The sequence below is a fragment of the Mirounga angustirostris genome, unplaced genomic scaffold (assembly GCF_029215605.1).
Source record: "Mirounga angustirostris isolate CCGP_5_RB_7025 unplaced genomic scaffold, mMirAng1.0.hap1 SCAF_5, whole genome shotgun sequence".
In the NCBI taxonomy this organism is placed as follows: domain Eukaryota; kingdom Metazoa; phylum Chordata; class Mammalia; order Carnivora; family Phocidae; genus Mirounga; species Mirounga angustirostris.
Genome location: NW_026991713.1, coordinates 65,107,446 through 65,132,429, shown reverse-complemented (window position 1 = coordinate 65,132,429; position 24,984 = coordinate 65,107,446). Strand labels below are relative to the sequence as shown.

Below are 24,984 nucleotides of genomic sequence, written 5' to 3'. Positions count from 1 at the left end.
TCCAGCCTCAGGCGCCCCCCCACCCCCGCACACGCCAGCTCGGCCCCAGCCAACACCGAGGCCATAGAGCCCCTGCCTTCCTGCCCTCTGACCCTCCCCACATGGCTCCCTACGGCTACCAAGACCTCAAGAGCCCAGAGCCTGACAAAAGGAGGCGTAATGTCGGGGTCTCACGCTGGATGTCACGACCCAGACAGGCTGCCACGGGGGTGTGAGAGGAGAAAGAATTCCTCAGAAACCCCCAAGCCAAGAGCTGGGAAGCCCACAGTGACGCTGGGCCACGTGACAAGACAGATGCAGTTTTGGGGAAGTGACTGTTTCGGCCTGACCAGCGGGCCGCCTAGAGGGCCCTGCACGCTGTCAGTGGGTGGGTCAATTTCAGCACGCCTCAGGACATGGGGATCCTCAAAATGCTCACCCCACTTGACCCAGGGATGCCACACTCCTTAAGAGTAGCCCTTGGGAAACAACGCCAGGGATGGGTAAAGATTCATGGACAAGGAAATTCACATGAGGAAAAATGAGTAACCACCTAGCTGCCCAACCAATAAGAAATCTTCAAAAAAAAAAATACTGTGATGAAATACTATAAAAATCTCATTTTTAAACGTTAATTGTATCAGGGTGTATTCATAATACGTTCACAGAATAAGCGGGGCTCAACCCACAACCAGCGTGTGTGTGGTATCTGAATACAGCTACGGCAAAGATGGCGCCGAGCTAGAACAGCATTTAGGAGAGGTGCCTCGGGCTGGTGGGACACCGGTTGGTGATTTTTATTGTGTTCTTACGTTTTTCTGTATTTCTCAAAATTTCTAAAATGCTTTTGAGCTCTTTTTTTTACCAACAGAGAAACCATAGTAAATATCATTTTTGAAAGGTCTGAACGAGTTGTCAGGAGACCCGGATTCTTAATCTAGCTTGACCATCAGCTTGCTCTTTGACCACAAGCTTGTCACCTTAGTTTCCCGAGCCCAGGCCTCCTCCTCTGCAAGAGGAGAACAATCACCCGCTCCACCTGCTTCGTGGGATGCCCCGTGTGGATCTGACAAGGCCAAGAAAGTGCTCTGTGGCCTCGAAAAATGTCCCGAGTGACAGCATGACGCGACATGGACATGCGCCTGAGCCCCTGTAGGCCCCCAGCCCCTTCTCCTGCCCCAGTCTAATGTAGGCCTCACCTGTGGTGAATGGCAGGGTCCTGGCAGGGGTCTCTGAGCTGGGCAGGACACGGGCCTGACTGGCGGGCTCTGGAGTTGGCAGTGAGGCAGGTGCGGCTGGGGATGACTGAGCCCTGGACAGGGGCCGGTGACTGCCCTGGGCCAGGGGAAGCAGCACAGAGTCCCCCATTCCTCCCCGGGGGAGCCGCCCAGCCAGTCGCTGCTGCTCCCAGAGAAACACCTGAGGGACACAGGGGGCCTCAGTCTCCAGGTCTCAGGATTCTGCTCCATCTCCTGCTGCCCAAGGCCTTGGAAACCTCCAGGCAGGCCCCTTTCGGGAGAGATTCCAGGATGCCTCTAGTCCAGCCTCCTGGCAGGGCTCTAGCCTTTGATCTCTGAACCTTCGGCCCCCTGCACCACCCCCAAAGGTCTGCAGCCCAGAATGACCACCCTGTGTCACCACAGCTCCTCGGACCCTTGGGAGTCCAAAGCCAGAACCCAGGTAAGGGGCCTCGGGCCAACTGCCCAAGGACACAGGGACGTGCGTGAGCCACTGCAGGTACGTGGACTGTTGCCACGTGCCGTGGGCTGAGTTGTGCCCCAGCCACTTCCCATTCGTGAAGCCCTAAGCCCCACCCCAGGACCTCAGCATGTGCCCTTATAGGTAATTACAGCAGTAATCGAGTTGAAATGAGGTCATTAGGGTGAGCCTTAATCTAATATGACTTTTGTCCTTATAAGAAGGGAAAGGTGAGACACAGGCAGGCAGGGGGAAGACAACATGAGGACCCAGGGAGAAGATAGCCACCTACAGCCGATGACAGAGGCCGGGAGCAGCCCCTTCCCTCACAGCCCTTGGAAAGAACGAACCCTGATGTCGGCCTCCAGGCCTCCAGAACCGTGAGACGACGTATTTCTGTCCTCTGAGGGGCCGGGTCTGTGGTACTTGTTCCAGCAGCCCTAGCAAACTAATCCCCCACGGCTTGCTGGACTCAGGCTGTGAGAGCGCCTTGGCTGAAGTGCTCGTGCCTGGCTCTGCCCTGTTTCCGGTCCCAGCCCCCGTTCTGGACGCAGGACAACCGGTCACAGGGCAGACGGGCCAGGGCAGGGACATGCCCAGCTCTGTGAGAGGCCAGTGCCAGACAAGGGACATGGCTTCCTCCCGAGACGGGCAGGCTGCCAGAGTGTGTATGTGTGAGTGCACACGCGTGCATGCATGCACATATGCAAACATGTGTGCATGGCAGGGGGCACGTGTCTGCACCTTGGTGCCGATCTGGTAGGGCAGCCTGGGTCCCAGACTTGTCTCCTGCACTGATGAGCTAGCGCCCTCCCTTCCATCTATGCCAGGCCCCAGAGTCTCCCGACTACCCCTTCCCGGGGACGTGGGCGTGCCGTACCTGCTGGTGCTGCTGGAGAGGAGCGGGGCCTCTGGCTTCATGCTGCCCGTGACTCGACTCCCTGTGTTCCAGGCCGTCATCCCCCACTGGCCCCACTCCCCCACCATCCGTCTCTAGGTCCTCAGCAGAGGGTATCTGCCGCAGTCGGGGCTTCTCACTTGGCTTGGCTGGCCTCTGGGGAAGGGAGACGCCCACTGAGAAGCCATGCCGGGGTGCAGGCTGTGCGGTGGGCCATGGTGGGCTGGGCTGCGTGGCCACTCATCTTGCTGGGACTTGAGCGGCCACGTGGCTCTGGGCCCTCAGGAGCCATATCCTGTCTCTGGCCCTCCAGGTCCCAGCCCTTCCTGAGCCTCCCTTCTTTCAGCCCCCAGGGGCCCAGTGAAGCAACCCCTCATCACCTCCCCTACCCAGTTCCCCTCACCTTGATCAGCTGGACGTGAGGTTTGAGCCGTTCCAGGCGGGGCTGCAGGGGGCCCAGCGGTGGGGGGGCGGTGGCACTTGGGGGCAGGGGCTCTGAGCGGGTCCGGCTTAGTGGCCGGTGGAGGCCTGACCCAGAGAGCCGCTCGGTGGTCAGTAAGGACTGGGCAAAGTGGAAGGGCAGGGGCCCAAGCCCGGGCACTGGAAAGAACGGGGTGGGGGGGGGCATAAGGAGGGAACCCAAGGGAGGAACAGAAGGAAGCAAAGGCACGGGATGGCAAGGGGGCATGGGCTCAGCGGGGAGACACGCAGGATGGGGGCGCTGCAGAAGGGGCAGGAAGGAAGGGACCCTTTCCGAGCTTGGCCCTTAGCAGGATGCAGGGACCAGCCCCTCCCCTGGAGAAGCCTTGGAACTCACCAGTCAGCAGAGGGGCGTGAGAAACTGAGGGATCCAAGAGGAGGATGGGCTGTAGTCGAGAGGGCAAGGGGCCTCCAGCCTCAGACTCCAGGCCGTGGGGCAGGAAGAGGGGAGCATGGGGGCTCCCCAGGACTGGCCCCCGAGGGCCCAGAGTCGGATGGGCCCTGCGGTCAGCATCAGCCTGGGGAGAGGTAGGGAGAAGTCATGGGGGTGGGGTCGGGGGGGAACGACCCCTCGCCGAGAGAGAGCAGTGAAGGTGTTGGGGTGAGGTGGTAGGAGAAGGGAGCAACAGAAGCTGGGGGCTGGCGGCGGGGGGAGGGCGCCTCAGCCACTCACCCTGGCAGGGGCGGGTAGCCCCAGCGTGATTGCGGGCAGCAAGGACACTGTCGGCAAGGCGAACGGGGCCAGAGAGGTCTCCTGCAGCCGCAGCCGCGGGCCCAAGAGCGCCTGCCGTGGGGAGCAGGGCAGGGGTCACCGGTCCCAGACCTCTACCCCTGGGCCCGCCTTCCCCAGAACCCCCAGGAGGCTCGGGGCCGGGCTGCCCAGACCCTGCGGCCCCAGCTCGGTCAGGGCTGCGTGCCGAGAAGAAGGCTGAGCCTCAGAACCGCCCCCAGAGGGCCCGGCCCGGCAAGGCCTTACCTCGGAGCCCAGGACGGGGTTGGGGCCGTGCTCGCTGTCATTAGGGGAACTGCAGCCTGACGCCGGCGTGCTACTGCTACTCGGGGAGGAGTCTGGGGGGGGGGGGGCACAGTCAGCGGCCCAGTGTGACTGGGACAACGGGGCCAGGCCCCCTTCCCCAGCGGGTGGCCTCTGCTTCCCGCTTTCTGCCCAGAAGGGCAGGCAGGCCACCACTCGCTTCCGGTGCCTTTGCACACGTTTTTAAGGTGCCCCTTCTTCTGGGCAGACGGCAGCTTAGCCAACCAAGCAGCGGCTGGCTTTCAGCCTCAACTCCGCCCCCTGGCGAGCGTGTAGGACACATCCCGTATAACCGTGCACGGCCGCCCCGTCCGGGCGGGACCGAGCCAGAGCGACAACACCGGCCACCCCTGCCCACCCTGCGGGCCCTCACCTCCAAGGGTCTCCGCGGGCCGTCGCCGGAGACTGGGCGGGGCGCTCTCCTTTCTGAGCAGCGGGTTCTTCCTCCGCTCCAGGGACTTCTTGGGCTTGTAGCGCAGCTTCAGGTTGGGCTCAGAGACTGTGGGAGCACCAGTGTTACGTGGCCCCACACTACCCTCCTCCCTCCCGGTCACCTCTGGGTGAAGGCAAGCGAGGGCAGCGTCCGGGAGAAAAGCACCGCGGGCTGACCTGCTGCTGCCCCTCCACGCTCCTGACCCTCCCCTGGAGGGTCCCCCACCTGCCCGTCCCACTCACCTGTCTTTCGGAGAGGGAAGTGTTCTGGGGGGTCACTGGGCAGGCTGGGAACAGGAGGCAGAAAGCTGCTGAGCATGGAGCGAGCAGCTCCTTCCGTCTCCAAGGGCTCAAGAGTTCTGTGGAGGAAAGGCCAAGGCGGCTTCAGAGGGGCAGGGATGCCCAGGGGCCCGGCGGCCAAGGGCTCTGTGAGGGCTCTTCCTGAGCACGGGGCCCCAGGACCTGCCAGGGGAGGCAGTCACTGACAGGGCCATGCGTCGTGAGGCTGCCAAGAACAGGGGCCATCTCCAGGTGGCAGCACCGGGCCACTCTCCCTCCCGGCAGCCTGCAAGGCAGGTCGGGATCTCGGCATAGGAGCCAGGGTCCCAGGACTTGGGTGAGGGCCAGTCACACTGGGGACCCTGTCCCCTGTGGGAGGAAACTCCTCTGGGAAGCAGGATATTTTTGTGCTTAGGGGAAGTCCTAAAGAGAAGAGGGACTCTTGTAGGAAGAAGCAAGCCAGTGTGGTATGTCTGTCCTGGGGTGGAGGAGGGGTGCAGCGAGGAAGGGCTTCAGGTGGGGTAGGGAGTGATAATTAAAGGAGAAAAGGGGGCAGGTGTGTGGCGGGAGGAGAGAGGTTGGGGCAGCATTATGATTAGAGGTGGGGGTACAGGTCTGCTGATGAGCACCCAGGAGGCAGGCGGAGCGAGGACAAGGGCTCGTGGGTTGACGCTTTGGGAGGCGGGGCATGACAAGGACACAAGGGACCGTTACCTGTAGGGAATGCTGGGGCTACCGGGATGGACTGTTCTCTCTAGGGCAGCCTGCTGTTTCTTTAGGATCACCTCTGCCAGTTTCTGCTTGACCGCGCTGCTGGCTACGGCACCTGGCGGCGGGGGGGCAGGAGTGGGTCGGGGGTGGGTGGGCGGTGGCCTCCCCGGCCCGCGGCCTGCCCACCGCCCTGTCCATACCCACAGCTGGAGGCAAGAGCCAAGCCTGGGGCCCTGCCCCTCCCGCGAAGCCTCCAGACCCCCACCCACATTCACAGGCAGCGCCCGTCCGGCAAGCAGAGGGAGGCGTGGCTCCCGCCCCAGCCCGATGCGCCCCTGCGGGCAGGCCACGGCCCCGGGCGGGAGGCTCCATCCTTACTCCGCTTGCTCTTGTCCTTATGGAGAAGCTGCCGCAGCTCCTGCTCCTGGGGGCCCGCCTGCAACTGGGGCACCGGCGCGTCCATCGGGAGCTGTGGGCAGGGCCGGCCGCCCAGGAAGGGGCAAGGAGTTGAAGAAGGAGCCGAGGCTCTGGGGAGGCTGAAGGCGGGGGTGCTGAGCTCGAGGCCGCCGCGGGTGGGGGGAGCTAGGGCTTTACCCTCATGGACTCTGCTGAGCGCTGCGGCAGGCCCGCGAAGAACAGGTGATGGTGCAGGCGCTGCGGGTGCTGCAGGGCCAACAGCGCGGGCTCTGGCGGGGGCTCCACCGGGGGCCGCTGGCCCACCCGCAGGTCCATGGGCTGGGGCTGAGGGCCTGGCGTGTCTGCACGGGGCCTGGGGTGGCCTGGGGGCGCACAGAGAGGGGGCACGGTCAGGGCCCCCCTGGCCTGCTGCAGGCTCCCTTGACCACGGCGAAACACTCTGCAGGGGCCTTTCCTCACTTCTGTCACCGTGGTCCCACGAGGTAGGTCTTTCCAGCTCCATTTCACCCGGGCGGGGGCGGGTCATGGAACCTTGCAGGGTTAGTCTACAGAGGCAGTGCTGGAACGGAGCCTCCTGACTCGAGCACTGTGCTTTCCCACTAAACGGTGTTGCCCCTCCAGGGCAGGGGCTGGGAGCTGGGAGGATTTAGTGATGAGAAGATTTGGCCAGGATGCCCCCTAATGCACTCAAAGACAGCTATCCGGCAGTCCCCTTTGTTCAGCCTCCAGCCCCAGAGGGGCTCTCCCAGTTGCCCCCCTCCCATGCTCTCTCCTAGGCCAGAGGATAAAGAAGCAGCGCCTTGAGCCCACAGCCAGCCCTGGCCCACCACCCTGAGCCTGCACAGCCCTATCCGCAGGGCACCTTCCTCAGCTCACTGGCCCCTATGCCCGTGGGGCCTGCTCCCGGCACCCTCAGGCCAGCTCTGGGCCTGGCACTGGGAGGACGGCAGGCTCAGCCGCCTCTTCTCAAGTGTCCTCTGCACCCACACCGGGAGTACCTGCCCAGGGCTGTGGGGGCAGGAGCTATTTATAACCGGCCACCAGACCAGGTCCTAGGCCCACACAGCCAGCTGGGCCAGGCTGGACTGAGCAGCTGGAGATGCTCAGGGGCGGGGTGTCTGCAGGGCCGTCAGTCATCCTGGAGAAGGGGAAGCCGGCTGGCGGGCGGGGGGGTGGGGGTGTGCCTAGGACAGAGCACACAATTGGGGAAAGCTTTCTGGAGAGGCCTCCTTCGGCTCAGCCAACAAGGCTCGGCATCCGCCATCAGGGCAGCCAGAGGCTGAGGGGCGCTGGAAGGCAGCTGTGACAGCAGCAGCCAGGGAGTCAGGGCACGCAGTCTCCAGGCCCGACTCAACCATCACCAACCATTACCTTCGATCTACAGCACACTTGTGGGCATGCCTGCAAAACCCTTTCACCCTGAAGCGCCCATAGGCCCTAGAAGGTGGTTATTGCTATTCCATTATCCCAAATGCGGAAACTGAGGCTCAGGGGAAGGGACCTCTCCAAAGCCACCCAGCGAGAGGCATGGTGAACACGGGTTCTGGTCCTGCCGAGGCCAGTGCTCTGGCTCCATTTTCCCCTGGACTTTCAGGAAGTCAGCACCCCTCGTGGGGGTTCCTCACTGGACAGAGGAAGACAGGCTTGCAGTAGGTTACTGCTAAGGGGCGTCCGCTCTAACGTTCTCTGCCCGTGAGAGACAAGAGGAGCCCAGCAGGGAGGTGCCCACCACGACTGTCCGGATACTAAGAGACCAGAGGGAACAGCTGTGCATCCAGATGTGCCCTGCAGCATGCAAGCACAGCCTCTATGCCCCCACCCGTCTTCAAGCATCCACTCAGGGAACCCAGATTCTCATTCAGCTTGAGTCTCCTGCCAGGAAGGGTCTCAGTCCTCCACATCTGGTGTCCTGGCTTCCTGGGGTGACTCCCCTGATGAGGTAAGAGGGACCTCAGAGAACCCCAGTCAGGCCACAGGGCAAAGGGCTAGCTGCGTCGGCCTCACAGGGACAAGAGGCCCCATCCACCCCCTCTGAGCACAGGGCTGCCCCCTGGTGGTACCGTCCTCACCCCTCAGATTCTACTTTTCCAGATCCTGCCCCTTCTTCCAAGTCCAGCTGGAATCTTCCTTCTTCCCTGCACTCAGCCCACCGCCCCATGTTCCTCCCTCCTCTGGATTCCAGTCACGTTGGTGGTTCTGTGCCCCCCAAGCCCAGTGTGGGCAGGGACAATCGGAGTCCAGCCCCAAGGGCAGGAATTTGGTTGTGTTTTTTTTTTTATTTCTTACTATCCCAGCACCTAGAATAGTACCTAGCACATGACAAGAACCCAATAAATACTGGTTGAATCAATGAATACACCTCTGTATCTGCCCCCCTAAAATGCCTAGGAAGGTGCCCTGGCCCAGAGATGAGGTTCATCAATATTTCTTTTTCCAATTTCTGTATTTTTTTTTTTTTTTTGGAAATTACATGTCTAGGATTACATGACAACAGGTGTGAATTTAGTGTTTCTTGAATGAAGGGATGAACTCTGTCCACTGCGCCCTCCTTTGGCACTGGTCACCTACTGCATTCTACTCTTGGTGAGTCCTGTCTCCCCAACCTGCCTGTAAACTTTTAGACAACCCAGGAGGGAGGCGAGAGGACACCCGGACTTCACTCCCCCCTGCCCTGCGTAACTTGTAGGCATCAGACCCAGTAGGCCCTCCGTGGACGTGGGCTAAGGCTGAGGAGGGGCGGCCCTCAGCCACTCCAGCCCCCGCCCCGTGGGCACATCCTAAACCAGAGCACAGCCGAACGGCAGAGGAGGCAAGGGGCAGTGAGAGGACCCAGGAGAGGGGTCCCTCCCCTCCCACCCGAGTGGCAAGAGGCATCTCTCCACCTGCAAGGGGTGCTGTGCCCACTTTGCGGGGCCAGTGTGAGGACTGAAGCCAACGAACAAGAAGCAGGCGCCCTGCCCAGAGCCTGATGTGAGACAGGGGGCTGAGGACAGACGTTAGCGTCCTACTTGCCTTCCTGCTTCACTGCAGCCAACAAGGACAAGAAGAGCATCCTGCCTTTTCTTTTCCTGTTGTGCTTCGCAGCAGTGGGACCAGCCTAGATCCAAAGTTGCCTCTCCCACCCCCCTCCTCACCCCACCCTCACCTCAACTTCGCCCCCACCCCCAGAACCCCAACCTCCCAACCCTCCGGTCCATCAGCCAGCTCCCCTGCTTCTCTCGCCCCTCTGATGTCCTCTCCACCCTCATCTTGCACTCCCCACCTCGGGCTCCCTCGGGCCTGACTCTTACCTGTGCCAGGGGGACTGGGGCAGCGGGCACCCGGGCTCACCTGGGTCCCATCTGTAGAGAGAAGAGAGAGGGCATGAAGGGGCTGCAGGGAAGGGGTGGGGAAAGGGTGAGAGGGCCAGGCCAGGTGGGGAGGCCCCACTCTAGCTTGAGCACCCCTAAACCCGGCACCTCCATCAGAAGCTACCCAAAAAGCAAGGATTCCGCCCCATTCCTTCTCTCAAATTCCCATGCTGAATGAGAGCGCTCGCCAGCCCTCTCTTCCTCATCCAACTCGGCCAGTGACTCAGACATCCCGCCCTGCTAGAGCCCAGTCCACAGCAGGCCCGAGGCGGCCCCAGTTCACCCAACGGTGCCTTCAGCCCTCCTGGATGTGCTCGAACACCATCCTCCTAGAGCCCAGGCTCCCATAACCCAAAGGGAAAGAGAACTGGAGGGGAGGCGGCCAGAGGTGGGATAGCATGGCCAGTGAGGCTGCCAGGAGGGAGATGGGGAGAAGCGGACCCAGAGAAGGGTAGCTGGGGGCTGCTCAGAGGCTTCCCGGGTGGGAGCAGATAGGAGCAGGTGGCAATGGGAAAGCTTCCACAGTTGGGGAGGGACTGGGTCATGGCCTGAAGGCCAAGTCAGAAATGGTGGGAGCTGTGAAGTAGCAGGTCTGGAGCACACAGCCAAGGCCCCCACAGTAGGAATCCCTTTCCTCCTGCCGCCCCAGCCCGGGTCCTGCAACCTCTGTGCCCCCCCACACAAGAACCTCGCAGCGTTGTTTTTTTGTTTTGTTTTGTTAACAACCTGAAATAAAAGTCTTTGCTTTTGGAAAGGGTCGCTTCTCTCAGGCTCATAAGCCGAGCCCAGAGCACCCCCATCCTGTTCAGAACCCAAGAAACCCCATGGTAGGGCCAGAGCTGGGCAGCAACAGAGGCACGAAGTTGCCCAGAGGCCCACTGGGGTAAGGAAAGACAGATGAATCTGAGGTCACCTGTCCCAGATGGACCCCTTTCCCTTCTGCTGTCCCAGCTCAGGGCCCAGGGGACAGGAGTCCAGGAGACTGGAAGGCCACGTGGAAGGGGCCCTTGAGGGACACACAAAGATGTCCCCAGGCCAACCTTGGGGCAGAAGGGATATTTTCTGAAGAGCAACTGGTGGGCGCTGCTCTTTTGGGTCTGGGTTGAAGGGGCAGAAGCTGAAGAAAGGCGAACTCCCTGCAAGCAGGCACCGCGGGAGGGGGCAGCTCTAGGCCCAGAGAGCCTCGGGCCGGCTGCCCTCACACACCAGTGCCCCATGCTCCAGCTGCTGACGTCGGGTAGGGAAGGGCGGCCCTACCTCCCCAAAGTCGGCGCAGCCCAGGCCCACAGGCTTCCTCATGAAGCTCACCCCGACCTCCCTCCCGCTCCCTGCCCAGAGCACCCACTCTGCGTCTGCCCCCTCAACACTCCACTAATCGTGGTCTCCATGGTGTCATTCGGAAGCAGCGCCCGTCTGCACCTACCACCTTGCTGCATGCATGCCAGGCCCATCAGGAAGGAGTGACTCAAAAGCCATGGTGCTCCCCACACCCCCCCCCGGCCCCCCGCCTAGGACGTGGCATGAAGATTTCTCAAGCTTTGTGAGCCCCAAGGAACACTGGTGTGGCCGGCAGCATCCCCTCCCCAGGATGCAGTAACCCCCTCTCTAGGCTCTCTTAGGACCTCCTATTTCTTCTGCTGGTCTCCCAAGAGAGGTTTCTGAACTGGGCTCCCGGATATACTCGCAGAGGCTGAGTCAGGCCTCTGTGTCAGTCCGGGGCCTCCAGCCCCTGCGTAGTGGGAATTCTCCCCTACCTCCCCTCAGCCCCTGCCCGCGGGCTGGTCAGCAGCAATCATGCTTGGGAGCAGGGCCAAGCCTTGCTCCCCTGGTAACCATGGAGTCAGGACACCATGCACTCTCTGGATAGAAGACAAGCAAATGGCCCTGAACTCTGTAGTGTTTGTTACTGAGCCCAAAGGGATGTTTTGTGATGATGATCTATGATAGAAACTCTGTTCGGAAAAGCTGGGAGCAGGCACGCCTGTGAGTGCGCGGGTTGCCAACAGGGGCTGCTTCCAGAAGCAATTCCTGGAAAAAGTTCTGCTTCTCCCCCAGTGCCCTGGCTCTGTTCTGACGGCCTCTGAGCTCAGAAGAGCCCAAAGCAACGAAGGTAAGACCTGTGCAACAGCTCTCCCATGTCCCAGAGAGAAGGGAAGTGTCTAAGGGGACCCAGCTGCTGGCTCAACTAAAACCAGAAAGCGATCATTCTGCAAGCCAGGCTTGGCCATGATCTGGGGGACACTTCTTCTCATTGGCCCCTCTTGGGGTGCTGTTACCACTACCCTGGGACCAGACCAATAAAACCAGGAGTGAATGGACCTGAGGGCCTGAACTGGCCCTAGGCCTGGACCCTTCTCCACACAGCTCCCCGCCAGGGTGGAGAGCTCTCCGTTTTGGAATCCTGGCTGCCCCCCTGATCTCTACCTTCAGAAGCCGCCACAGTCAGACTGAAGAGGTGGTTTACTTGGCACCGAGGCACCTGGGCCTACCAAGTTAACTTCCCAAGCCAGTGCACCTGACCCCACACAGAACCAAAGAGCCCCAGAAATACTGCCCCAGTGGGTCTACCGCAGCCCCAGAGCAGACACGAAGGCCCCGCGAGCCCCTGTGCAAGCTGGTCTCCCACTCCTACTGGGTGGGCCTGGGCCTCACCTCCCCCACAGATGGGACTTTGCCCCTAGGCAGGCGCAAGGCGGCGGGAAACCTGAGCCCAGACTGCTCACCTGCTCTCCCAGGTGTTTCAGGCCCTTTGTCAGGAAGAGGGCTTCCCTAGGAGCAGAAGCCCCCTGCCCACACCTCTGATGTCTTTTCTGAGGCTGTCCCCACCTCCCTGATCTCCCAACCAGCTGAAGAGGAGTAGCAGGAAGGCCTGGGCCCCAGCGGGCAAGAGGAAAGAAGGCGACGGCAGGAGGCCAGGTCCCAGGTTCAGAGTTGGCTCCCTCCACACCCCACATTGCGGCTCTAGTTCTGTTTCCCTGACACAAGCAGGACAAAGCTTGACTCTGCATGGGGGCTGGCAGAGAAGATGAAAGCTGGGGCTGAAACGGCTTCAGGAAGATCCAAGAATAAATAAACACGAGAAAGAAAGAACATCACGGTTGCCAGGCCCTCCTGACACAGACTGAGCACTGAGCACCAAGGAGAGGCTCTTCTCGAAGGCATTCCGGTCACAGAATCTGAGAACCTTAGGAGCTGATGGGGCTCGAGAGCCTATTCCGGGCAACCCTCTCACTTCAAGAGGAGGCAAGAGCAAGGGGAAGGGGCTAGGTCATGGTCCCCCAGCAGGGGAGCCGCCCGGCCAGGCCAGGGCAGGGGAAAGCCAAGAAAGCAATCCCAAATGCAGACACCCAGTACTCCCATGTGAGGTCACTGCTCCAGGCCTTGAAGACATGGACGTATGAATGAAATCGCTTCTCACTTTCAACAAGCTTCACATACAGCCCACAATTTTTTTAAAAAAATTAAAAAGTAGACGACTTGCAGATACTAAAAAGTTCAGGGTCTCAAAAAGTGTAAGACAAAAACTTTCTCAGTCATCCAACTCCCAAGAACTTCCCTAGAATCAACCCTTTTTCTAATGGTTTCTTATCTCTCCCCCACCTTCCAGAAATTCTCTTGCTCATTATTAATTCTATTGCTCATTATCTTGGCACGAAGCTACTTATTGCTTCTCCAGATTTCTCCAGAACCCAGGGGGCTGCAAACTGGCTAGAAACTCCTGCCACCCAGAGTAATGGAAGCGAGGGTCCACAGCAGAGGACATTGGCTTTGAGGTCAGACGGACGTGGGTTCAAACTCTGGCTCCCCTGGTGACCCACAGGGAGAGCCAGGGACACAGTGTAACCTGGTCAAGCCTTGGCTGCCCCAAGGGGCAAGAATAACATGCACTTGGAAGAGGTCATCTGAGATTAGCGACGCTGTGAGTGAAGCTCCTGGCACACGGTAGGTGCTCCCTCAATAGTCTCCATTACTACCATTTGTCCCTGAACTGGGCTGTGGCTTCCCTTCTGGCATATGCATTTCAGTGTCTGGTCCCAGCTGCGCCCTCTCCTCTTCTGCCCCAGTGCATTTTCTCCCCGATGCATTCCCTGCCCCACCTCTTCCGACTGCACTCCCCTCCCTTTCTCTTCCATCCGAACTTTGGTAAACGAACACTTCACTATGGGCCAGTTGTTCTGCGGGCCTTACATGTGCTAAGTCATCTAACCCTCACCAGAGGAGGCAGTTCCTGTTTTTATCCCCATTACACAGATCTGTAGACTGAGGCCCAGCAGGATTAAATAACTTGTCTGAAGTCCCATAACGTGGGAGTGGCTCGGCTGGGACTTGCGCCAGGCACCCGGGCTCCAGAATCCGTGTTCTCAACTAACACCCTCCCCTGCTCCTCCCTGGCGCATCTGCTCCCATAGGCCGGCAGGTAGGGAGCAAATGCAGGACGTGGCTCAGCACAGGGAAAGATGGAAAGAGCACACAGCCCCGCAGAGACCAGTCCCAGCGGCAGACGCCAGGCCTGCTGGAGGTTAGAGAGCAAAAGCTGCTTATTTCATCTCCCGGTTCCCGTGAAGACTGTCCTGAAGAATCACTTATGGACAGCAACTGCTGACTTCGAAGATTCCAAGCAATGATTTCGGACTGCATGTGGGAGCAAGGGGCTGGTGACAGGTTGCGGTCTTGGAAGAGCATCGGCTTTATTCTCCCTGCTCTCCACTGCCTGCTACGTCCCCTCTCTAGAAGCTCCCAAGTCCCTCTGAGACTCTCATTAGAGTCCCAAAGCAAGCTGGGCTGCTCGCAGGCAGAGAGGCCAGCTGCCCTTGGGGCAGAGGCTTGCCTCACAGGTGAGTGGCCTGGGCTACGGCCACCCAGACAAAGGCCCCCTGTCAGCCCAAGTTCGGGGGCGGGGGGCGACGGGGGGAGCGGCAAGGGGACTGAAGCCCTGCAACTCCCACAGCCTGGATGGGAGGCCACAGGCCAGCCCTCCGCCCCCGCGGTGAGCATGCCCCTTGCCCCTTGCCTGGGGCCCTAGGGCAGCTATTTTTAGCTCTTGACACCTGGGTATTTTGCAGCCGCAGGATGTCCGGTTTGGAGTCTCTTTCTGGGAATCCCACATGCGGCTGTTGTAAACAGCCCCACGCAGCAGTGGCCCGAGCTGGGGGCCGGCACCCCCCCTCTGCTGTTTGAGATGAATCAAACAGGAAGCAGACGTAACCATGGCAGCGGCAGCTCGCGCTCCCTGGGGGTGGGAAAGCGTCCTTCCTGGCTCCTTGCCCCCCCTCCCCCGCCCAGGTCCTCTCCCCCCGCCCACCGTGGCCTCTCCTCCTAGCCGGGGACCCGCTGGACGCTGAGGCCCGGGGAGCCGAGCCATCCCGAGTCGTGTGCAGCTGTCGGTGCCTGGGACTGGCACTCTCAGCGGAGCCTCGCCGTCCTCTGGCAAAGAGAAACAGGGGCTCCTCCAAGCCCTGCCCACCTCCGGGGGCCTCCCAGACCACCACTCCGTCTTCCCTGCCTGTCCTCCGTAGAGGTGCAAAGGGGCAGGCAGAGCCTCTTGCTCAGGGTGGCTGGCCTCGGAGAGCCTGCATCCACTTCCTGTCACCCACCGGCGTCTCCGGACAGCCAGGTCAGCCCGAGCACCTAGGGAATTCCTGAGCCGGCACATCTCCCCCCCACTCCCAGCCCCCTGGTCAGGCTGCCCTAGGATTTCTCAGGTCCTGAAAGCCCTCAAAGGCTAAGAGCCCACTTACCCTCACTCCCCTGCTCCAGGAGCTCCAATCCCTGAGATAGGAAGTTCACCATGGTATCTAACCACCATCTTTCCTATCATAAGCAAAACATCCTGAGCCGTCAAGATGGGGGCCCCATCTGTAATGTGGGGAGAGGAGGGGAGATTCCGTCAGCTTCTGCCTTTGTCTCTCCCCTCCCCCAGCCCCTGCTGCCCCACTTAGACCAGCTGCTCCCTCTTAGCAGCCAGCCCCAGACAGTCTTTCTCAAGGGCCAGCGCTTGCCCCAACAGGAAGCACAGTCCCCGCCCCGGGGCTGCCTCTCAGAGCCGCTCCTTCTCCCCTCCAAGGTCTCATATCCCTTCCCTCGCACTCCTCCTTGTTCCCTCGGCTTCTGGGCCCCCCTCGGCCAGGTCCTGCCTCCCACATCCCCCACTCCCGCTCGCCCCCCACCCTCTGCCAACCCTCTGCCAACCGCACGAGCCACGAGATGTGCCTTCCCTGGCTCCTCCCACCTGTGCCACCAGGAGGCCACTCAGCCCACTCCAGAGACTTGCCAGGGAGAAGTTCAAGTCATCAGATTAGTACTATTAATAATTAGGATTTATAATTATTAATGAATAAGATTAGTGACGATCCACAACTCTGTACCAAATGCCCACTGTGTGCCTGTTACCGTGCTAAGCATCTTACTCGTACTATCTCACTTGGTCCTCACAAAAACCCTGTCTGGTAGATGCTCCAAGCATCCTTCTCATACAAAGGGAGAAACTGAGGTGTGGAGTTTTTAAGAAGCTTGCGGAGGCCTCACAGCTCATAAGTGGGCTCCTGGGGCCCCAGGACCTAAGCTCATAATCGTGACCCTGGCACACAGGTCCGCCCACCTCCCCAGGTGGTGAGGTGAGGTCACCGAGGGGCCAGAGGACACAGTGGATCCCAGCATCTGAAGGCCTGGGCGTGCCCCCCAAGGGTGGTGTGTTCCCACAGTGTGCTAGTATTCCACCCAGAAAACATCCACGGCAACAAAAATAACAGCAGAGATAGTCATCTCCGCCTGTGTCCTTCACATGCCTTTTGTCTCCAGGAGGCACTCCCAAACCCATCTTCACTTCCTTTTTCATCTTCTGTTTTCCCTGTTTTTTAAACATACATGTTACTATTTCATTGTTTCCTGTAAGCAGCCTCCCGCAGGATATAAGCAAACAAGCAACCCTCCCAGGGCTGCCATGGAGGATCAGATACTGTGTGCAGGCATTCTGGAAACTGTCAAGCACTGGAGAAAATGCAGGTTGCATAACCAGAGCAAGTCACCCATGGAGCGGCTACTTGGGAGTGAGTTCCCTTGGGAAGAGAAGCTCGTGCTCCCTCTCTCTTCACCCCCCCCCCCACCTCTCTCTCCCCGCCCAGGCCTCAGACACACAGCCAGGTCTTGGGCAGGTGGAAGAGACGGAGGCACCCCCCAGTGCAGAACAGAGCACTCTCCTTGAGAGCAGACTCCTGGGGACCAGGACCACAGCCAAAGACCATCAGCCCTTGGACCTGGGGCAGGGGAAGGCAGAGGCCACCGTGGAGACCTGGGCCAGCTCCCAGGCCTGGGGGCATCACAGATAGAGGAGGCCATGAATAGCAATAAGCTATGAATGCTGGCACTCACAGGGCACCACATTAATATTAATGACAGTAAGTACCCAGAGATCCCCATCCCAGTTGTGCCTGGGCATCCCCCTCATTTTGCCTATTATTTTTGGAAGATGGCAGAGGCCTGCCAGGCAGATTCTCCTGGTGACAGGATTCCCTTCTGCGGCCAGGGTTCTGCGGCTGCCCTTGGGACTTGGTGGGCCAGGGTTTTTCCAGACCACAAATGCAGCCAGGGTGCTCACAGAGCCTTCAGGGAACTCAGTAAACAGACGCATGGTCCCGGGTACTGATTTGGACAAATCAGCTGGGAAGGACGATCTCTGGCCAAGTGGGAATTCGATGAGATGAAAATTTACTATTGTGGAAGGTGGCGAGCACTGAAAAACCAGCATGTGCAGTGTAATCTCATTTTCGTAAAAACTATAACCTAGAAAGGCATGTCGGGAAACAGGGAGATGCGAAGAGGTATTGTGGCAGTGGTCTCTGACCGCTGGGAGTAGAATGCTTCTCAGTTTTTGAATTTTTGCTTGTCTGTGTTGTCTGATCATCTACAATGCACAAGAACTGCCTCTGTAATAATAAAACAGAATACATATGTATATGTACACACACACACACACACACGCACACCACGGATAAAGATGTCACAATGGGCCATGAAGTCAAGGTTCAGCTTCTGGTTCCCATGAGAACTAGGACAGCAGGCTTTCGTGGACTCCATGCACCGTATTCTTGGACCCTGAAGCCTCTGAGGTTCTGCATTATTTACAACCTCGCATCCCCTGCCTCTCCTGAATCACACAGAGGGCCTAGCACAGGGCTGGGCACCAGGTCAGGACTGACTTAATGAATGCCTGTAGGCTGAATAATGATCATTTCCTGAAAGAAATGCGTCCTGCCTCTTCCAGGGCCACAGTGCTGGGAATACTCACTGCTGACATCACTGACCTTCCCAGCCCTCCTCTCCCTTATGCTCCTCTTAAGAGCTGCCAGGGAGGGGCTAAAATAAAGGTCACCCCAGCAGATGCTGGTAAGGTATCCTACATCAGGCCCATCAGGCCCATCAGGCCGGCCCCATCCCAGACCCTTCCCCAGTGCCAGCTGGCTGGGAGGCCCCGGGGTCGGCCAGCAGCCTGCCTTGCTGGGGGAGCCCGGGGGGCAGCAGACTACAAGAGAGAAGAAGGGGTCCACCCTGTGACTTCTGGCTGCAGACTCCTGCTATCCCAGGCCCTCATGGGTGGAGGAATCTGGAACAGTGAATTTGGCCTGGTTTTGTCTGTGAACGGGGGCTGGGCCCAGTTTCTGTTCTTCACGTCTTCAACAGTCCCTATCCCTGACCTTCAAAAATACGAACAATAACATCGATAATCATGAATATTCTGTGTGCACCGGCTTCATGCCAGGCTTGACGCTGACATTATTTACTTTCATCTTTATAGCAGCTCCATGGGGCTGAAACTGTTGCTATCTTTGTGTTACAGACATGGAGAAACTGAGGCACCAAGAGCCACGTGCCCGAGGTTACACTTAGCTGTCTGCAAGAGAAATAGGGACTCTGCCAAGGCCATTCCATCCCTCCCTCTGTGTCCTTACTGGAAGGCTCTGATGTCAGGCTTTGCAAGGGGCACAGGAGGGTCCAAAGGTGATAATTAACATCCATAGGGGGCTTTAGAGTCCATCCCGGGTTTGCCTCCGCATCTGAGAAAATTCCCACTTGAAAGACTGGGAAACCAAGACTCAGGGCCCTTCCGCGGCTTCACACAGGGCCACCCGGAATCCAAGCCAGGTCTCTGGCCTCCGAAGGGTACATTTCGTCTCCCCACCCCCCCGCCGCTGATCCTACAGTACCACCGGCCCAACTCTCGCGACGGCCCTAAAGGCCTGGAAGGTGGGTGCACACCTTCTAGAACCACTGCTACGAGGCTGCGCTCAGCTCCTCGCCCCGGTGGGGGTGGGGGTGCTGTGCCAGCACCTCCTCAGCGTCTCCACCGTGACTCACTCCCGGGACCCAGGGGAAACACAGCCCTGCGCGGCGGGCAAACATTGCCCGCCTCCTGCCCCGCCTCCAGCTCCCCGCCTCCACATTTGCTAACCGAAACCCGGCTGCTGCTATTTTTAACCCTCCAGCTCCCCCTCGCTGGGGGCTCCCCCCTGCACCCCACCCCCACCCCCTGCCCCAACCGGGTGCCACCAGCCTGTCATTCTGAGAGCAGTTCTCGAACCTGAACGCCCCGGCGGTACAGCGGATGCCCGGGCAGCTTTGTGGGGCAAGCAAAACAGGACGGTTACAGCCCAGTTGCCGAATTCCCCCACCCCGGACTCTTTCCGAACCTGCAGCTCCCAGCCGGCCCTGCCTTTCCCAGGCTTCCTGGGAGCTGGAGGGAGGCAGGAATGAGACCTCCTGGGCTGGGAGCGACAGCAGGAGCCAGCGCCGGGCTCCTTGGAACGGGCTCTGCAGGGAGCTGAGCTGTACTCCTGAGCGGGAATGGGGTAGCCCTCCCTCTTCCCAGGGCAGAGGCTCTCCCTGCAGGCCCAAGGTCTCTGACCACCAGGGTTTCCAATCCCTGCAGGCAACTTGGGGAAAAAAGGAAGTGGGAAGGAGGTGGGGTGGGGATGGTGAGTTTAGCCCTGTGCCCTCCTTACTAAAAGTCCCCTCCCCATCCTACTGCGGGGGTTATGGAGGGGCTGGGGTTAAGCTTGGGAGTGGAGTCCAGGGGGCTTGGGCACTGAGCAGCCTAAAGGAGGCCCCAGGTAGAATGCCAGCCGAGGCAGTAGGGGGAGGGGGCAGAAGAGGGCTCTTCTCCTATTGGGGGGCTCCTCTGATGCTTCGGTCTCTAAGGAAAGGGTTGCAGCTCCCTGCAGCCTCAGCTCTATGTTCCCCAGGGAACACATTCCCCCCCACCTCCCACTGCAGAAGAGGTTGGAGGTGAGAGGGTCTGAGGGCTCCTTGCCCGATGTGAAAGTTAGCCTCCTGAGAGGCAGAAGGGGTAGGACTGCAGGGGGACTAGCTAATGTCTGCCCCCTGGGCTGAGAGTCTCACCCAATTTGGGAAGCAGACTCCAAGGGCCCAGGAGAGTCTCTGGGGCAACCAGCCAAAGCACTCCTTCACGCCTTCTCTCCTGCCGGGACCCCGGATCGGCTGGCCTTGGCTCTCTCCTTTGCCGGGTCTTCTTCGGGTCCTGCCCCAGAGGCTCTCTGGTCTCTCCTGTCTTCCAGGGCCAGGTCCTCTCTAAGTCTTGACCCTGTCCACAGTGGTTCCTGAGCCAGGCAGATAAATCCCAGTGGCTACCGAGGCAGCCAGGCTGGACCCAGAGAGGAGGGACTTGGCACAGGAGTTCCCAGGTGGGGAGATGGGGAGGAAGGGGATGAGGCGGAAGGAAGGTGAGGCTGGAGCGGCAGGAATGGGGTGGCGCTTGAGAGCTGCTGGGGAGAGGCTGCTGCCTTCCCCACACCATGCCTGCCTAGGGCCCCGGACTCAGCCTGGCCCTGGACTCAGCCTGGCAGAGGGAAAAGGTTGCCGCTCCTCAGAGCAACGGGGCAGCCTCAGTTTCAGCCCTGTCCAGCTCCCCTTCCTCCTCTCCCCCTCAGCCAACCTCAGGGGGCTGCTTGGGGAGCAGAGACCCTGCTACCTGCCATGCCAGGAAAGAGGCTTCAGTCCTCAGCCAGCGCTCAGCCCAGGGCCCCCACCAGGAGCCAGGCAGTTCCCAAGCATGCTCAGAAGCGCTGAGGGCCCACTTCTGGTCTGGGGAGGTGAGAGAAGGCAACAATGTCACCTTCTCAAGCAGGCCTCCCCTGGCCACCCTATCTGAAGGAAGTCCCACCTTGCTATTCTCTATTGCTGCACGCAGTTCATTTCCTCCTTAGGGCTTATCACAGTGTGTAACTAGATATATACACTCATTTCTTTACTTGCCTACTTGTTACTGTCTGTCTCCTCCACTAAAGTGGAAGTTCCCTGAGGTCAGAAGCAAGCTCTGCCTATGGGTTCACTGTGTATCTGTGCCTGGTGCCTGGCACACGGCAGGGCCAGTAAGCCTCCAATGAATGGATGACTAGCTGAATGACCAGCTCAGTAAATGGGGCCTCCTGGCTTTCAGCATCACCTTTACGGTAGATGCTCAACAGTTCCAGGATTTCCTCAGGGAGGAGAAAGCAGGATGTAACAGGAAGAGCAAGGTCAGGAAGCCTGGCACCCCAGGGGAAAGGTCAAGGCCCAGTTAGTGTCTACACCAGCCCCATCTGGCCCAGTGTGGGCACGTGCATACATGCACACAGAGACAGTGGTTGGGTAGGTCCAGGACTGGTCTTGAAAGGGCTGAGTTTTCCTAGATCTTCCTCTTCACAGCCCTGTGTCCTTGGACAAACCACATACCTTTATGGGTCTCAGTCTTCTCAAAAGAAAAAAACGAAAAGATTGGCCCCGATCAGTGATCCTCAAACACGGCTTTGCACCAGAATCACCTGAAGCACGTGTTATAATCCAGATTCCTAGGCCCCAACCCTGCAGATTCTGAGTTGGTCTGGAATGGGGCCCAAGGATCTTTATTTTTAACACCCTCCCAGGTGACTGAAGCAAATGGTACAGGCACTGGCATTGGAAGACAGTGCTTTTCAGCAAACATCTGGACTTCTATTAAAAAGCCACTCTTGGGGCGCCTGGGTGGCTCAGTCGTTAAGTGGCTGCCTTCGGCTCGGGTCATGGTCCCAGAGCCCACGTGGGGCTCCCTGCTCGGCGGGAAGCCTGCTTCTCCCTCTCCCACTCCCCCTGCTTGTGTTCCCTCTCTCGCTGTGTCTCTCTCTGTCAAATAAATAAAAAATTAAAAAAAAAAAAGCCACTCTTACACAGGTATACGTTCTCCCAAAACATGCCCATATATCCCACACAGAGCAATAAACTGCAAAGGTACACAACGATACGGATGTCGTACATCTGTAGTACACGTGTGCATGCTCTCCAAACCCCCAACACAGAGCCACCACATGGGTCACAAATTGCCACGGAAACACATGTACATACAGAGCCCTGGGGGCACACAAACAGACCCCCCGCCACAAACCCAGTGTGCACACACACCCATCACATGGTGACCCACACTAAACAGACGCTCTCCTGAATTTATTTTGCCTCTGGGAACTGGTCCAGGACCAAAGGAGCTATGCTCTGCTGAAAACATCCCTCCCGCGTCTACCACCCCCACCCCTCCCCCGTGCCCCAGGCAGCAGGCTGTCCACCTTCCCCTGGTAGAGGGAGGGCTGCCGGAGGAGGACAGTGGAGAGATGGAATGAGGGGAGGTACAGAGCCCTCCCCAAAGTCCAGCAGCCCCTCCTCTTCCCCTGCCCGCCCCCCTCCCCACCCAGGAGATTCGAGAGGGCCTACACCCAGGTACCACCCCCATCAGTACTCGCTCAAACCACTCGCCTGGATTCCCAGGCCCTGGTCCTCAGGAGCCAAAAGGGCTAGGGAGGTGGCCCGATCTAGGGACTCCTCCTAATACTCAGGCTTCTAAGGAAAGGGCTGTCTGGGGGCACCTTCCTGCGGCCCGAAGGCCTGGGTCCCCCGGGGAAGGTTACCACAGAAACGGGGGGGAAATAGCACAGGGAAACACAATAGCCGGCAGGGTCACCTGCTGACCAGGCTTCCTGCTGTGTTGCCCACCACTACCTGCCCCCCCACACACACCATCTCGTTGCCCTCATGGCCTCCTTCTCTAGCCTCCTTCTCTGGCTTCAGCTTGGGCCTCCTCACCAGTGCTCTTCCTCCTGCCTCCCCTGGCTTGGGGGAAGCAGCCTTAGACAGAAAGTGCCCCTCTGTGGTTCTAAACAACATCAGGGATGGCCCGGAGCTGAGCCCCCCACTCCTAATCCTACCAACGCCCCCACCACAGGAAATCAAAGCTTCCTGCCCCAGAGGAAGTGCCCCATCTAGTGAACAAATCCAACACACACAAATGCACAGTCCTGGACAGATGCCCTCCCCCCAGCTCCCAGGCCTTACTCTGGCCCCTGCTTCTAGCAATACCTCCCGGCCAGTCTTAAGTCTGACTAAGGACAGGCCAGAGCCAATGTGTGAAAAGTGGGCATGGGCAGGACCTCAGCCAGGCCAGAGGAGGGGAAGCCCAGGAGAATGGGCACCAGCAGAGTTAGAGGGTCTGGTTCTGGCCCCACTCAGCCTACCATTCCCTGGCTGCATGACCCTGAACTTTGCCTTAGCTCACCTTCTCTCGGGCCCCTGCAACTTCAAAATTACCAGCTCTTAATGAAAGGCCAGGAGAAAGACAACAGGAGGCTGGGGTTACACCAGCTTCTACCTTCCAAGTCCTTGGGCCAGCATGCCTACAACTATAGGAGGGTCCCCACCCCCATCACACATTCGTTCATCACTCCCAAGTGTTTTAAATGAGGATTGGGGAGAGGATGGAGAAAGAAAGAGTTCCACCTCTCATTCCCAGAAGCCACCACGGACGAAAGTGGGGGTCTGTCCAGCATCCCTGAAGGAAGTTAGGGGCAGCATAACAGCCCCCACAGTGGATGCCGGTCCAGTTCTTTCAAGTCAACCTCTCTTCCTCTGTGCTCTGGGAAGGGCACCTGAAATGTTGTCCCCATATTATTAATGGGGAAACTGAGCTTCAGTGTCAAAGCAGAGTGACCAGTTTAGATTCTTGGGAAGGTCAATGCAAGACCTGAATGCAACCTTGCCAGCCTCAGGATCCCAGCTTAAGACCAAGTGGCCAGAGAGACACCCACCCAGGGGCTGAAGCTAAGAACACAGAGGCCTCAGAACACTGCCCCAGGGCCATTCTAGATGTAACACCAAGAGGCCGCTCTGAGCCTGTCCCTACCAGGCGGAGGAACATCAGGGGACTAAAGGCAGCGAAGGAGTCCTGGTAGGTCGTCCAGACCCGGTTCCAGTCTAGGTTCACTGGGTACAACACAGTGACTGCTTTGTACCTTAGTTTCCCTCTAAAGTGACTACAGAGAAGAAGAAAATTACTTACAAACGAGGTGGGTAGAGGAAACAGCAGAGAGTAAGGAGGATGAGCTGATAAGCAATGAGGAGCTAAGAGTGGTTTGCAGAAGCCAGAAAAGGTGCCTGGGAAGTATAAGAGGGTTGGGGTGAGGAGTGAGGAGAGAAGTGTGTGTGGCAGCCAAACCACTTTAGGGACCTGGCCTATGGGGTCCTTGTTGGGGAGATATGGGCTGCCAAAGTACCCCTTTAGGGGGTAGGGAACTGAGTCACCGTCTCCTTTCCATTAGCCCAGTGGCTGGGCAGTGGTCTTGCGGAAGGTCCCCATGGGTCCTGCTGCAAGTCTCAGGAACAGGCTGTTGAGTCCAGATGTTGAGGGCCAATGTCTCATTCTCAACCTAAAAACTGGCAGGCAGAGCTGGGCCTCAAGCAGATGTTGACTCTGGGTGTGGGGAGGGATGGGCGGCAGCAAGAGAGCCAGCGTCCAGATGCTGCAAGAGGCCTCTGTATGCAGGACAGCCAGCAGAGACAAGGGAATGGCCAGGACTGGGGGGGGGGGGGGGGGCGGGGGTAGCAGCGGTGGCTGGCGAGGTCAGAGCCGAATGGGTAGCCAGAGAGAAGGAAATGAGGCTGGGGGAACTGGGTGGCCTGCAAGTTCCAGAGGGCTCTCTCCTAGCCACAGGCCTAGGAACTCAGGGCGCCAGAGCCCGGCCCAGCTGCCAGATTCGCCCCCCGCTCACATTCCCCAGCACCAACAGACCCCAGGCCTGGGGGACGCACATCCCGTCCCCCACCCCTCAGTACACAACCTTCAGTCCCCACCCTCCCGCGCCGCTGCCCGCACCTCAGCAGCTCACTTGGGCACAGGTGTCTCTTCGTCCCGATGGGTGAGCACGGGTGGGGGGCGGTCCTCAGAGAAACCTCACGGTCCGGGACCCTCCCTCCAGGGGATCACTTCCCCCCGCCGCCCCCCCCCCATGTCGAGGGGTCGGAGTTCGGCCCTCCCGGGACCCGCGGGATGGGGGCGCTGATGTCCAGCGCCAAGAGGCCGGCCCCAACTCAGCGGGTCCTGCCCTTTGCCCTCGCGCTTCCAAACCTTCCGCTCCGGAGCACCGCCCCCTCCCGGGCCCCGCGGCGGCCGTTCCTCCCTGCCCGGTCCGCCGGTCGGTCCTCCCCGGGCTTGGGGGTGATGGGACGCCCCGGCCTGCGCGCCAGCGGCCCGGGGCCTCCAACTCCCTCCCTCGGGCCTGTCGCTGCCCTGGGGCGGGCGGATGTGGGCGCCCCGCGGGAGGCCCGAGCCCTCCGGCCCCGGAACCGGCCCCGGCCGGGGGCCCTCCCAGAGCCCCCCGCACCCCCCGCGGAGCCGGGCGGGGCGGGCGCGGTCGGGGGCG

At 59.6% G+C, this 24,984-nt stretch overlaps 1 protein-coding gene across 12 annotated transcripts in view; it reads right to left on the bottom strand.

Moving 5' to 3' along the window:
- Nucleotides 1–24,984, bottom strand: part of HDAC7 (histone deacetylase 7) — a 35,654-nt gene that overhangs the window by 10,390 nt on the left and 280 nt on the right. For 2 of the 12 annotated variants that reach the window (XR_010411535.1, XM_064591349.1), the window contains exons 1-13: nt 9,218–9,266; nt 6,387–6,563; nt 6,105–6,289; nt 5,889–5,979; nt 5,514–5,625; nt 4,764–4,879; nt 4,462–4,587; nt 4,032–4,123; nt 3,729–3,839; nt 3,393–3,573; nt 2,979–3,175; nt 2,558–2,731; nt 1,179–1,398 (exon numbers count right to left, since the gene is read on the bottom strand). Coding sequence is in view for 11 of the 12 variants with exons in the window: in XM_064591349.1 (XP_064447419.1) it covers nt 1,179–1,398; nt 2,558–2,731; nt 2,979–3,175; nt 3,393–3,573; nt 3,729–3,839; nt 4,032–4,123; nt 4,462–4,587; nt 4,764–4,879; nt 5,514–5,625; nt 5,889–5,979; nt 6,105–6,289; nt 6,387–6,453 (1,672 nt within the window). In the remaining variant the exon portion in view is untranslated. Of the gene's footprint in view, nt 1–1,178; nt 1,399–2,557; nt 2,732–2,978; nt 3,176–3,392; nt 3,574–3,728; nt 3,840–4,031; nt 4,124–4,461; nt 4,588–4,763; nt 4,880–5,513; nt 5,626–5,888; nt 5,980–6,104; nt 6,290–6,386; nt 6,564–9,217; nt 9,269–15,015; nt 15,134–19,669; nt 20,216–24,437; nt 24,881–24,984 lie in introns of those variants that run through there. The other 10 variants (XM_054507080.2, XM_064591352.1, XM_045873551.3 and 7 more) reach the window with 10 other exon arrangements.